Genomic DNA, 14,130 nt, shown 5'->3' on the forward strand with positions numbered 1-14,130 from the left:
CCCCCCCCCCCGGGCGGGGCCCCCCCCCCCCAAGCCCCCCCCCCGCCGATGCCGCCGCCGGCGGCATCGGCATCGGCGCCGCCAGCACCGAGCGTGCCGTCGGCGTTGCGCCGCTGCGTTGGGAGCAGGCGGGGAGCCATCGTGGATGGCAAAAACACCGACATCGCAGACGAAGGCCGACGCTTGATGCCTGGCGCGGCGCCATCTGGCGTGGCTCGCACAACGGCCCGCTCCGCCGCCGCCTCCAGCTGAGCGCGGTTGTCGGCGACGCCCTCCACGATGAGCACACTGGGGATGAAAAAACGGCCTTGGCAGCTATCGTAGCTCCGCTTCGGGTGTTGCGGGAGATCGGCTCGTGTTGTGGGAAGATCAGATGGCTTCGCGATGTCGTCTCGCGCCAGCGCCACGTCGTCCCATACGACATCGAGGAGTTCGTCGATAAGATCGTCCTCCGGGAGGTCAACTCGCGGTGTCGCGCGGTAGTTAGCAGCGAGATAAAAGGCGGAGGGCTTGACAGCACTTGAGGCGCCGGCGACGCCCTTGGTGGTCGCGACTTCAGCGCTCGCCTCCATCCCCTTCGCCTTCGCCGCCGCTTTCATTGGCAAAGGACTTGTCACGCGGGCTGCAGCGGCCGTCTTGGTGGTCGCCACGGCGACGGCCTTCTCCTCGTATCCGATGATCTCACCAGGCCCCGGGCCCTCCATCACAACTGCAGCGGCGCTAGCGCCGCTGCAGTTGCCGCGCGACTCGTGGCGCTGCTGCACGTGCTCCTCTGCGGCCTGGCGTCGCCTAAACGGGCGACTGCACGCACTGCAGTGGTACAGCATTGAGGGGACCACCGGCATGCGTATGGCAACTGTCTGTACTTCCGCATGCATGCTGCGTGTGGTAGTGGTGGTGGTGCCTTCCGCGAAGCTCGCCTCTGCCGCTGACGCTGTCACGGAAGACGGTGCAGGTGGAGACACACGGGAGACGGCGTCGCTTGTGCTCGGGGCGGCTGCTTCTGCTGCCGCCCGCCTTTGCTCTGGAATCCTTAGCGAGCGCGTGCCAGTCGTGGAGAAGGGCGGCGGGTCGTGGGTGGGGCGGTAGGCAAGGCACGACGGCTCTACTATGAGCTCCGCATCCGTCGCGCAGCCGCCGCCGCTGGCGCCTCGGCCGCGCTTGTTCTGCACTGCCGTCATGGCCGCCGTCATGGCCGCTAGTCGCTCCCGCTGTGCCGATGGGTAGATGGGCTCCGGCACGGCGGGTGGGCCGACGTTTGGGACGGAGGGCGCGAGCTGCGGTGGCACGTTGAGCCACACGCCGTGTTTGTAGTGCGCCTCCTCGAGGAGGGTAAGATGCACGTCGACATCGGACAAGATGAACGTCTCGTAGAAGCAGAGCTCGGGGCTCACGCCCTGCGGCGACGGCGGCTGCGGCGCCACCGCAGCACCGTCGCCTCTGCTAGGAGGAGCTGGTGCACTGCCGTCACGGACGCCGCTACTGCCAAAGCCGCCGTTGGCGGTGCCCGAGGGACGAGTCGATGGTGTGCTGGCTTGTCGAAGGACGGCAGTGTGCACAAATGCCGAGCGGACCGGGTGCACACCGTGGCGCCACCGGCCGCACACCGGCAGCGACGTCAGCGAGGGACGCGACGAGCGTCGGATCGGCAGCATTGATCTCCTTTCGCAAGGATGCATGCGTGCATGTGCATGCGTGTGTGTGTGTGTGTAAGAGAGTGCAACACGGAAGGGCACAGAGGGAGAGCAGCGAAGAAAGTAATGTGCATCCAAGAAGAGGAAGACGTGTAAGGCAAGCGAAGTCGTGCGGAGCGTACGCGGCTTCTCGCGAGCGCGAGCGCGCCATCCCCCGCCCTCCCTCCGTCTCCGCCTCTCTTGCCCACCATCCTCCTCGAGCTGCGCACACCCGCGCGCGCGTGGCAAAGAGCAGGAGAAAACAGAGCACCTACATGCACAGCACGACCATGTCGGTTGTTTTACGTGTCTCGCCTCGCCGCACGCGAACACCCGCCGCACACACATGCCCGGTGCAGCATGCGGTGGCCCTCCCTCCGCCCCTTCTCTGTCCCGTCGTGCTTTTCGGTTGCCGTGCGCTGTTGTTGTTGCTCGGGCGGGTTACCTTTAGGAAGACATCGTTAGAAGCGAGCCGCATAGCTGCGTGGCCCAGCACGTGTGGCACAGCGCACGCCGGCGAGACCCGCAACGAAACGCCCGTAGGAAAGAGAATGAGTGCCCCGTCTACCGTCGAGGCAGACAGGCACACGGGCAGCACCCACCCCACGCCCTGACGATGAAGGGCACGGCAACAGCAGCAGCAGCACGCACAGAGAGAGAGAAGTGCAGTGCAGCGCGAAGCACCTTCCCCGCGCACCCCCTCGCGTTACCGGCGGTCCGAAACAAAACCCAAACAAGAGCAGCCCCCTGCTCATGAACCCTTCGGCACGCGCGTGAACGCGCACACGAACACCTTCGCCTCCACCTCCAGACAAGCACACACATATGAGAAATACCGTCCACAGCGGTTCAGCCTCTCACCGCTACGAGCGACGGAGCTGCAAGCACCAGCGCATATGCCGATAACGTGCAGGCGATGCGTACGTGCGCACCCCCGATGGGTGCGCTTCATCGCCGCGGTAAGGATTACGTCCTCAACGAGATATGAGCGAGCAGAGCTCACGGGAAGGGGCGCCGTCCTGCCCACCTCCAAAGGGATGGAGAGGCGCACGGAGTCGATGGGGCAAGAAAAGCGAAACACAGCAGCGACGCCCCCCCCCCCTCAGCCCCACACCCGCACACACACAATCTCCTTCATCCCGCCATCACGTCCTCCCCGGCGTTGCCGAAAACCATCTGCGCTGTCGCTTGTTCGTCTTTGTGGGAGGGAGGGGTGGGCTTTCCGCTGCTCTCCGCGTCGCCCCGACTCGCTCCAGCGTGCGCGCCTCCGTCATACGAAAACACAAACGCGGCTTAAGGAATGCGTACATGTCTATGGAAGCACACAAGGATGCGCACTAGTGCCTGCCTCTGTGCCTCGCGTTCGCCGGTGAGGATGTGAGGCGAGGACACGCCTACGAGCCCTATCCGCGAGCAGGGCGATGCCGCTGCCGCGCTTCGGCGGATGTGAACTCTCTTGCCGCAACTGCATGCGTGGGTGGAAAGAAAGAGGTGTGACAGTCGCATGGACGGCAGCATAGAAAGAATGGCATGTGAAGGGAAAAGGCCGGCGTCGACAGCGAGGCGGGAAGCCCTCGAACGGCAGACACACAGACACAGGAGAGCAAGCGGAGATTCGACCTCGCGGCTGTCCAACTAGCGTGAGGAGAGTACCTTTCACGGACAGAGAAGTGGCTGGCGGACGGTGGTGGCCGACTGGATCACTCAGCTACAGCGGAGGAGGGCCGTGGAGTGTGGTGTGGAGGCAACAGAGAGCCATGCCAGCGGCCAACGCGCACGCGTGAGCCAGCAGACCGCACCCCCCCCTCTCCCTCCTTAGCGACACAAGTGAAAAGTGGAAGAGAACAGAAGATGGCGCAGGCATCCGTCCATCAATCTGGACAGTGCACTGGCAGAGCAAGAGCGAAGAGAGGGGAAGAGAGGCCTCCTGTAACGCCCTAAACGAGAAGAGGGCGAAGAGCGCTGGTGACGAGCACGGAAAAAGAAAGATGCGGGTCGAGGGGCGGCGTCGAACACGAGGGCCCCACCGCTGTTGGCAGCCGCCACCCCTCCCCTGCCGCTGCCGTGCGCTAGTGCCGCGATGCGTAAACCGCGCGAGCGGGCACTGGGGCCGACTCTCACAGCCGCCATGGCTCTGTCTGTCGGAACCAGCGATGGTGGGGTGGGGGCAGATGTAGGTGGCCCGTGCACACCATCCGTGGATGGCGTGCTTGCTGCCGTCGTAGGTCAGTTTGCTGGACTGGTGCTGGCCGATGCCGGCGTAGCCCGCATCCGGCTGCCAGCGGTCGCAGACAGCGGCGCGGCTCTGGCTCCAGCGAGTGGTGGAGACGAAGTCAGCTTTCGAGGCGTGCATCGAGGCACGAAGCGGCCAGCGCCCATCCTGCGTGCGCCCCTCCACAACCCTCCGCGATTGTTGTTGTGCCCCCCCCGCAGCGCCGCCTTGCCACCCTTCCCGGCGATAGGCCAAGGGCAGGACACCGTTACGCTGGCCACGGTCCCCGCGAGCCTAGCGCCGCCCCCGGCACAACCCACGAAGTCAGCCACCCGTGGCGTCAACGATGGTATCGGCAGCTACGGCGGACGCAAGGCTTTCCGGCATACGCGCGCCATCGACGCAGTGGCCGTCGCATCACTGCCAGCGGTGCCCAGTCACACAAAGGCGGGGTCTTTTCTGCCGCTCGGGCTCCATATCGGCACGGATGTCGGTGACGCTGACGCTGTGCAGAACTCCTGCGGCCCCTTCGTGGCCCCCAAAGCTGGACGGCGTTGTCTTGGGCGCTGAGCACCCGTCCGGTGCATGTGTCACCACCGACGGCGGCAGCGGCTGCAACGGCTCTGCGCCGTCCATCTCGTTCCGCGCCGGGACCGGAGCCCACGACGCGGCAATGTTCAGCGGCGCACATGTCATCTGCTGTGCCCGCAGTCCGCGCAGCAGCGTCGAGCCGATGAGCAGCAGCGCCACCACGTAGAGGTAGGCAGCGAGGAAGTCCGGCACCGCATGCGGGTACACCGTGATGATGGGCAGTGCAACAAACAAGCCGATGCACAGGATGACGTGCATGCGCCACTCGGTGCGGTCCTGTCGCGTCGACTCCGAAATCTGCTGCAGGTGGAATGGCATCTGCGGCGCCACCATGCGGAAGTAGTACAGAAACTCGTGCAGATCCGTGATGCCCGAGAACTTGTGGCTCTTGATGGCCGGCATCTTGCGCTCTGTCGCAGGGACCTCCCAGGAGAAGTCGAGCACCGGCTCGCGGGCCCAGATGCTGTGGTAGCCGTACAGGGCGGCGAAGCGGACGCTACTCAGGTCTGTCGCGGTCACCACCGGTTCGATGATGCTCTCGTACACTGTAATAAGCCGCTCGTCCGTGAGCACGTAGAGTCGCCTGCAGCTGCGGACGACCACGACGAGCAGCAGCGCAAAACCAAGCACAACGACCAGGCCGCACGCCGCCACGGCTGTCGAGCCGCTCAGCCGCACAATAGCGAAGGTGTTGTCGCTCACCGAGGACAGCATCAGCATCCAGATGCCAAAGAGGAGGCCCGCGAGCAAGTCCAGCAGCAGCCACTTGTTCTCCATCAGCACGCTGCGCAGCCGCGGCTCGGAGTACCACATGATGAGCTCGTCCCTGAAGAGGGTCGCCTTAAGGGCTTTGCGGTACGGCGGGGAGAGAAAGTCGGAGCTGAGCAGCTGGGCCGTCTCGGCCCGCTTCTGACGAGCCACTCCATCGGGCAGCGTCGTCGCCAGCGGCATCGGCGTCGCGGCCGCCGCGCTCGTCGCAACGGCCGCCGAAGCGGATCCAGCAGCTGCAGCCGGGGATGTTTGGGCATCGGAAGGGAGCGTGGACGCTGCCACGACACTCGCCGTATCGGTGCTTTCCACGGCCGCGGCCGCAACTGCCGACGGCAGCGGCGTTGGGTGCTGCGGCAGACGCGTCTGCTGAAATGGTAAGGACAAGCACGACGGCATAGACGCTGTGAGCGTTGCCGCGGTGGCGTCCACGTCGGCCCTCGTCACGGCTGTCATGGAGGCACCCGCAGCAGCCACAGCCCTGGTGGCAGCGGCGGTGGCTGTGGTGGGCGCTGTAGTACCCGCATCTCCGCCGTACGCGCCAGAGCCCGCCATCGTGGCAGCCGTGGGCGTGCACATCGCCGCCAAAACACCGCCAACCTTCGTCAGGGTGGCTGGTGCGAGGTGCATCGATGCAATTTGCGCACGGTACTTCTTCAACTCCGGGATCTGGTCGAGCAACGACCGCCCACGCAGCCGCAGTGCCAGTCTCAGATATGTGGTGCTGGCCATGTTGTGTCGCGCGTCGTTCAAGAGCTGCAGCCTCACGCTCTGCGAGTGCAGTGGCGAAGGCATGCTCTCCCTCTCCACCTCGGATGCGCTGCCAATGACGGACGCGGGGCCGGCGGCTGCCGACGGCAACCGCGAGGTGGGCCGTCGGTGCCGCGTTGAGGACCACACCTCCTCCTTCGCCTCGCGCTCCTCCTCCGTCTCGAAGCAGAAGAGCGGCGCGCGGCGGCGGTAACGCACAACGTACCAGACGAAGCCGCCGAAGGAAAGGTACGCCGCGACGAGCACCTCAGTAAAGTAAATATCGGCGAACCACGGCTTCAGCGACACGGCGAAGCTGAGGACGATGACGATGGACGAGCTGAGGAGGGCCAGAGAGACGGGCACAAAGGCGAAGCGGGCGACGTTGCACCAGAAACAGACGTCGCCCGGGCCAAGGGGGACGGGATGGCGGCATCGGCAGATTGGGCAGTAGCCGGTTGCCGCTGTCGTCGTCACGATCGGCGCGGCGCGATGGAGAAGGGCATGCTGCCCCGGCTGCTGCTGCTGCTGCCGCTGCGCGGTCGGGCTTGATGATACCCCCTCACCACCGTCATCACCGCCGCGCTCTCCGAAATCCTCGGTGCCGCCGTCGCGATCGCGAAACGGCGAGGCGGCGCTATCCCCCCTCTGCACTGCGGGCGGCGGATTGATGTCTGGCACCGCGGCCGTGTCGCGGCAGTCGTCGACGATAGCCTCGGTGTCGCCGTCGTCGCCCGCCGGGTCAGGAGGCCTGGGCCGACCGGCGAGGAGGTCGGACAGGAACGGCTCGTACTTCCACGGCAGTTGGTGAATGGTCTGCATCCACGTGTACAGGAGGATGGAGAGAACAAACAAGATGCAGCCGAGCACGAGCGCAGCGATGGACGGCGCGCGGCAGATGTAGATATTGTTCGTCGTCTTCGAGGCGGTGCAGAACATGTCGGGGCACACCGCGTTGAAGTTGCGCTCGCGAAAATCCGCGCAGAACTGCTCACGGAACGCGGCGATTTCATCTGGGGTGTGCTCCACCTCTGCGTCGCCTGCACCGCCAGCGCCGCCGGTAGCGGGGGTGGTTCGGTAGTAAGACAGCACCGTGCTGTTAACCTCCTTGCACGTCTGCGTGCTCTCGCACCAACCGCACATCAGGGGCGGTGGCATGAGCCCATCGGTTTGGTCGAAGACACACTCGCTACAGCGGCTGATGTCCGCGCAGACGTTGAAGGCGTGTGCGGCTGGGCTCGTGTGACTGAAAAGACGCAGGAAGACCATGACCACAGCCACCGTCGCCCCACATCGGCGCGACAGTCGCAGTCGACGGTCCTCATCGCGGCGGAAGCCACCCCGACGCTTCACCGGCACCACTCCCATAGCGCTCCCTCGCACGCTTAGAGACGAAGCCCGGCAAGGGGGGCACAGCCTGGACACCAACACAGTAGCCGAGTTGCGCTCCCGACAGAGCCCACGTGCGACAGAGAAAGAAGAGAAGGAAGAGCCACACGTTGTAGGGAAAGCGCCGGCGAGGGGTGTGATGAAGGATTCAAGGGGGGTTCGGGAGAGGGGGGAGGGGGACCACAAGGCCGTCACACACACACACACACGCACAGAGAGAGAGAGAGAGAGAGACGAGTAAAGACGGAGAGAGGGTGATAAAAACGGTGCAGTGCTGACAACGAGTGCACATGCTTCGTGTGCCGCCGCAGTGTTGTAGATGCAGCCCCCTTCTGCTTGCTTTTTTTATGTTAACGTGCTGTTTCTGTTGTGATGGCGTCCTTAATCAAGCATCAGCATCGCTTATCCCTGCTGTTGGGCAACGTTGAGAGCCAACGGAAAGCGGCGTGGGAGTTGTGCGTGTTGCGTGTACGCCGAACGACGCAGAGAAGCGAAATCAAGGCTGGACTAAAAGAAACGAGGCGTAGCGTTCGAGCAGAGAAGTCGCGCAGAGGGAGGAGGGTTGTAAGTACCCGCACAAGCGTTGAGACGTTGGAGTAGAGAAGTCGCGCGTGGGCGATGCTTCCATGTGCGTGGGTGTGCGCGTCGCCAGTGAGCGAGACTGAGCCGCGTTGGCACAGACGCGCATGAGGAAGAGCGGTTTAGGAGAAGGAGAGCCACGTCGATGATGATGAAGAGTCGACGACGGCGTCGAGAAGTAGGGGTGTTGATGAGTCGAGCATAGGTGGGTGTGTGTGGCGCAGGCGTCGCGCGTTGCGGATTGAAAGAGCGGCCTCACATGACCACCATCGTACACCTTCGCCTGCGCACCTGCACAGACACGTAAGCGAAGGCACACACACACACACCGCTACACGCGCACTCAGCCGTCGTTGGCGTCGACCCGCTCGTGAGCAAGATTCACGGTCATGTCCCCTTTCTCTCCGCTGGCGTCGTGGTTGCTGTTCGTCCGTGGGCTGCCATGTCCAGCTTCGGATGCGCGTGCCCTTCGGCAGGAGGACACGTGACACACAGCACAAAGCCTGCATGCACGCATATAGTTGTTTACGAATCGCAGGAAAAGGCACCTGCTCCTGCTGCACTCGGCCCTCTCGCCTCCCGGCATCGTGTGGTGCATCGCCGCTCTGCGTATGCCACAGCGCGGACGAGGTACGCAGAGGGAAGCGACGGAGAGCGCCCGCCGTGTCTTGATGCCCAGTGCGCACATGGAAGGATAGGAGTCCATAAAACACACGCACGCACAGACAGACAGAGGGAGAGTTGCAGCAGCGCCACGGCAGTCACATGTTTGCACATAAGCAGATATTCCGAAAAAAAAAAAAAAAAATAGGAGTACAAACACATACATATACATGCGTGTGGACGTTCCGCAGACACGCAGTCGCAGTGCGAGCGCCACAACACGCCGCTGGCAAAAAGGGGGGGTGTCACAGGTATCCCCGTAGCTGGAAAAGGCAGAGGGCGCAGAAGGGAGCCTGCACATGGAGGCCTGCCCACGCACCGACGCAAGTGCGTCGGATGGAGATCATGAGAGACACCTCACGCTTGTCGGGCTGTCTGTCTGTGCGTGTCTATGCGCCTACGTAACAAAGCCATGCCCATCCCTTCCAGCGCACCACTCAACGCAACTCGTGTCGCAACAGCCTCCGCTTGTCCGCGCGCTTCTCGCGTCGCCGGCGCCAGAGCTGATGCACGTACGCGAGAAGCGCACAGGCAAGGAGGACGATCATCACCGTGATGCACACAGCACCGGCGATGCAAGTAGTGTTCGTACACTCAGAGGAACGCGTGAAGTGGTAGGCGTTCTGTGCTGCTTCCACGAGTACGGTTGGATGCGGCGCCCTGCCATCGGTCGTCATGGGAGTGGATAGGTTCGGCCCTCCACGTGGCGGGATCCGCGAGGTTGCCGAAGCTACGAGGATGTCACAGGAGTTCGCATCGTCCGTCTCTGAGACTGCTAGCATCCCTGTCGTGCTGCGAGCGTGACGCTGTGAAGCTCCCGTGGCTGATGCGCCTTCCAAATCCAGAGCTACACCAGTGCTAGCGACTTCTCCCGATGCAGTGCGAGCCTGCGTCCTGGAAGACCTGGATGACGAAGACGGCAGCTTCGTGGACAGCATCCTTGATAGATCGCTCAGCGTCAGGTGGGCGAGCACATACACCTCGCGCCCGTACGCGCTCAGGTAGTCCTTGCGTGTTAGCGCCTTCAGCAGGTTCTGCCGTACGCTTGGAAAGGCGTCATCCCTCTGCAGACTCCACATAAAGGGTTTGGCGGGTTGCCGAGCGGTAAGGTCGGCAGCAACGGACGACGTATATGAGCTCAGTGTGGTGGCTACCGCAGTAAGTCCGCGTGCCCGGCGCCTGCCAGCGGCACTCGAGCTCATCGTATCGCGCGCTTCACGCGTTTCTGGGCCTTGTGTCGCTGTGTTGCCGTCAGTCTTCGACAGCGCCAAGGTCGAGCCATGGTCGTAAGTCTCACGGGAAAGGTGGTTGGAAACACCGGGACAGGGGTCCGCAGCAGTTGCGACGGCAGCATCGCGTGCCACCACAGACACCTGCGCTGACTTGCCTGCTACCCGTATAGCGCCGGCCGGTGCTGCGAGCGCGGCCGTCAACGCCGACTCGCGGAAAAAAATGTATACTTGGAAGCTGACCCCCAGCAGCTCCGGGTTCGCGTAAAAGCTTTTCCAAGCACCTGTGATGGTTACGTTCTCCACGCGCACGCATAGCGGAAGACTGGAGGACGCCGCTGTTGCGGCGCCCCCCCCCCGTCTCAAGGGACGGATACGCCGCAGCTCTCTAGTCGTTGCGGTGAACTGCGCCGGTACGGCCGGGAGCCGCTCCAGCATCGCAGCACGCACCCCCCCCGCCGCCGTTTTCGGCGATCATCCTTTCCACATCAGCGCGCAGTGCGGTGCTAAGCAGCATGTTGTATGGCTTCGTCGAAGCTACGGCGTAGTAGCGAGACGCCTTGCTGTCGAAGACGGTTGTGTGCGTGCATATAAAACACGAGTCACCTTCGCTGTGTGATCGCTGTCGGCCGCAGGCGCGGACATCGTGATCGTGATGAGGAAGAAAGGGAGAGAGAGAGGACAACGGCACAGACCTACCCAACGCAACCCGCTGTCGATCCACCGGGTGAAGCTCCACCGGCGAAGCTGCGCAGCGCTCGAGCACCGGCGTTCGCGGCTTCTGTTGGTCTGTGTGTTGTCAGCGAGTCGAGTTCGTCACGGCGAGCAGGCGGGGATCAGCGGCGGCACCCAAATCGATGCGTGTGTGCGTGTCGAGCGAAGCAGGAGAAAAGAAGGAGAAGGACAGAGAAGCGGTGGCACGACAGTGACGAAGTTGCGCAGAGTAGATATGCTGCATAGAAAAGGCGGAGAGGAGAGGAGAGGTGAGAGGGGAGGGAGGGGGGGAGGCCGGCAACTGTGAGCGCGTGCGGACGACGTCAGCACACGTAATCGCATGCCGGCAGCGTCTACTACTACACACAAAGGAGTGTTTTGGGGAAGAGAGGGGTGTGGGGTGCCGACTTATTCGTGAGGGGTGTCCCGTGTCGTGGTGGTTCTCTGTTCCCTCGACGTCTCCGCATGACGCGTCGCCGCCCTCCGCCGTAGAGACACAAGTCGGCAGGAACGGAGAACCGACCATCGTCTCCGGAGGGCGAGGAAGGGTGGGGAAGCACGGAGAAACGATTGAAGTGTGTACGCCCACGGTGCGCTGCGCACCCGTCCGGACGACGGCGACGAAGAGGAAGCTGGTGGTGGGGAGGGCGGAGAGCCTCAGCACCCGCCGACCTAGAAACGCGAGCGTGCATGCACATATGTTTGCATGCCCGGCCTCGGCAGCCACTGAGCAGCACGGCGACGGCTTTGTGCGAGGCGCAGGCGCCGGCACTTCCGCACCCACAGCCAGCAGTAGCCCATGCCCAAACCCACCATGAAGCCGCCCACGTGTGCGGCGTGGCCGACGCTCTGGACAGGCACCAGGATGCGCCACGTCGACCGCAGCGCACGCCGCTCTGCCTCTGCCGCGTAGTCCGTGGCGCCGAGGCTCGGCGCCAGCAGTGCGATGTAGCGGTTGATGAGGTCCTTGGTCAGCAGGAGAGCCTCCGGCACCACAAGACAGAACGCGGTGATGAACCTGCCGTAATAGGCGGCGCTGAACCCGGAGAGGGCGCAGATGCCCGCACTCGCCCCGCACATGAGCATCGCATCGTTCACTGCCTCCTGAGCCGACACGGCCAACATGCTGTTGCACGCCTCCGCGCGCTGCCGGAGCGCTTCGGCGACTCGGCTAAGCGATGCCAGTATGCGTCCGTCAGAAGCACCCCATGTGGCTTTTCGCTTCGCATCTGCAACAGCGGCAGCAGCCCGCGCAGCGCACTGGCGACGCAGCGCCAGCGTAAAGTTGTTGTAGAGCATCTGGCAGCACAGTCCACCGGCGGCACCGCCGACGGCCCACACGAAGAGTGCGCCGGCCGAGCGGACGCAGGCCTGCACGCGGCTACGCTGCCCCAAAATGGCGCGCATCTCCGACGCCATTCTATGTGCGGCAGAGCTCCCCGCAGCACCGCCGGACGCACTCGGCTCCTCGTCATCCCGTGAAGTGACCCGCCGGCGAGTCACCGCACCCTCCGCGGCGGAGCCCGCCACGTCGCCGAACTCAGCAAGAGTCGCGGCGAAGGAGAAGACGTTACTGAGAAGGTGCTTCGACGAGATGTGCACGAACAGGTGCGTGAGCACGCTAGCAGGTCGCTCAGCACAGAGGGCGACGCTGAAGCCGTAGCGCATCACGCGCTCGGCGCAGTCTGCATCCGTTGGCCAGCGCCCGCTAGAGCAGTGGACGGTGAGGAGCACGAGGATCGGGGCGAAGTGTATGGCCGTGCATATTGGATCGGCACGCACCATGAGGAACACAGCAATGGAGAGTGTGCAGCTGCGCGTGGCGGGGCGTATTGGGTGTGTGGCTCCGAGATGCGCGGAAGGGGCCACCGGAAGGCGGAGAGAGACAGGCAGACAGACAGAGAAGTGTGCCTCACCAAAGAAGAGGTTCGTGAGGGAGCCGCATGCGTCCAGCCCCTGCAGGCACACACACACACTGACACGCACACACACATAAAGGGCACATGCACGCGCATACGTGAACGCGGACGTCTCTTCCGCGAATGCCGCGGTGGCGGTGGCGTGGGGGGAGGGAAGGCGAGAAGGGCAAGTTCGACAGCGGTGAGGCACGCTTCTCAGCCGTTGGTCCTCGCTGGAGCGTAACTGCTCGAGAGGGCAAGAGAAACAATGTACACATGCGAAGAGTGTGTGCGCGTGTGTGCGTGCACAGCAGCCCCACCACCCTTTCAAGCACGATGCACGCGCGCCCCCTCCCTCCCCCACCTCCCCTCAAACGTACTCCTCCACGAAATTTTCGCCAGCAGGCCCATCCATCCTCACTCAACGTCCCTTAGCTCACAGCAGCCGCTGCCACGGTGCCGCGCGTGCGTTAACGCACTTCAAGAACAGCACATCAGCTTCAGCAGCCCGCGAGAGAAGCGAGAAGCGCCGACGACGGAGCGCAACGCTCGATGAGGGCGTCACGAGTGGCTCGGCCAGACGACGCACCAAGCCAGGGGAGAGGGGAGGGGGCTGTGGACGGCAGAAAGCACAAAGAAGGGTAGAGAGAGCTGTAAGTGATGTAGCGCAACGCACGATCGCAGACGCACACACACACGCACATGCGGCAGACGTGCACTGACGCCTGCACTGCGGTGTGCACATGTGCATCTCTTCTTCCGAGGGGAGGGGGCGTGAGAGACACGCCTGGCACGCTACTGTGCAGAGGGCGGAGGAGAAGAGAAACGAAACAAGCAGAGAGTGCGCCTCAACCGTAAAGAATGCAACGTCTTTGCGCGCTCAAGGCCACGTGCACACACTTGCCATCGTACGCACCAGAACCGCGCGCCACGACAAACAACGGAGATGAAAGGCTGACAACCACATACAAGCTGGACCAGAGCCGAGCACGCACGTGATCAGCGCCTCTCCCTCACCGCATCCCCTCAGACGGGCGCACTCCTTGCCAGAGAAGACGCATCCTCGTACAAGGAGAAGAAACCTCAACGGAAACACTTTCAGGAGCTCCGAAAAATACGCTAAAAGAGGAGAGGGCGGAGCAGCACCTCCAACTGCCAGGGAGACGGGGGGGTTGTACGCAAGCCCCCATGTATCCTCCATGCGTCCGACATGTCCGCAGTTCACCACACAGGGAATAAGCTAGAAAAGTATACACGCATGCGCGCACACCACCATCACCTCAGCCCGTACGCCTCTCACCGGGGCGGGTGTGCCCAGCAGAGGGGGCCCGTGCATCGGCAGGTGCCAGCGCACAAAGAGCCCACAGCCTGCCGTACCGACGGGGGCACAGAGGGTGTGGGGGTGCGGCCACAGACACCCCATCAAGGGGGGGGGGCGCCCGTGCAGCGCGAGTGAGATGCGCGCAGTCAGATCATTGCCCCAGTCGAGGCGCGCTGTCAGCTTCAAGCGATCCGCGAATCCCGCGTAGCATACCGGGCACAGCGCCGGGCCGGCCGCCCTCATGGCACAAGCAGCAGGCGGGGGTGGGTGGGTGCCACAATGCCGGCGGTGTAATAGGCAGCACACCATCTGCGCCCCATGTTGTCACCGCCAGCCACCCGCC

The 14,130-nt window shown here is 63.8% G+C and overlaps 3 protein-coding genes across 3 annotated transcripts; all 3 read right to left on the reverse strand.

Annotated features, from left to right (window-relative positions):
* Positions 1–1,618: 1,618 nt before the first annotated feature.
* LDBPK_020380 (RNA-editing complex protein MP81, putative) lies at positions 1,619–1,885 on the reverse strand (the record flags this gene model as incomplete). Its single annotated transcript, XM_003857886.1, has 1 exon — positions 1,619–1,885. The coding sequence occupies one exon, from the start codon at positions 1,883–1,885 to the stop codon at positions 1,619–1,621; it is 267 nt and encodes an 88-aa protein (XP_003857934.1).
* Positions 1,886–4,302: 2,417 nt separating this feature from the next.
* On the reverse strand, positions 4,303–7,362 carry LDBPK_020390 (hypothetical protein, conserved; the record flags this gene model as incomplete). The annotated part of the gene is made up of 1 exon (XM_003857887.1): positions 4,303–7,362. The coding sequence occupies one exon, from the start codon at positions 7,360–7,362 to the stop codon at positions 4,303–4,305; it is 3,060 nt and encodes a 1,019-aa protein (XP_003857935.1).
* Positions 7,363–11,240: 3,878 nt separating this feature from the next.
* Positions 11,241–12,353, reverse strand: LDBPK_020400 (rhomboid-like protein; the record flags this gene model as incomplete). The annotated part of the gene is made up of 1 exon (XM_003857888.1): positions 11,241–12,353. The coding sequence occupies one exon, from the start codon at positions 12,351–12,353 to the stop codon at positions 11,241–11,243; it is 1,113 nt and encodes a 370-aa protein (XP_003857936.1).
* Between the last annotated feature and the right edge of the window lie 1,777 nt (positions 12,354–14,130).

This window comes from Leishmania donovani, chromosome 2 (assembly GCF_000227135.1).
Source record: "Leishmania donovani BPK282A1 complete genome, chromosome 2".
In the NCBI taxonomy this organism is placed as follows: domain Eukaryota; phylum Euglenozoa; class Kinetoplastea; order Trypanosomatida; family Trypanosomatidae; genus Leishmania; species Leishmania donovani.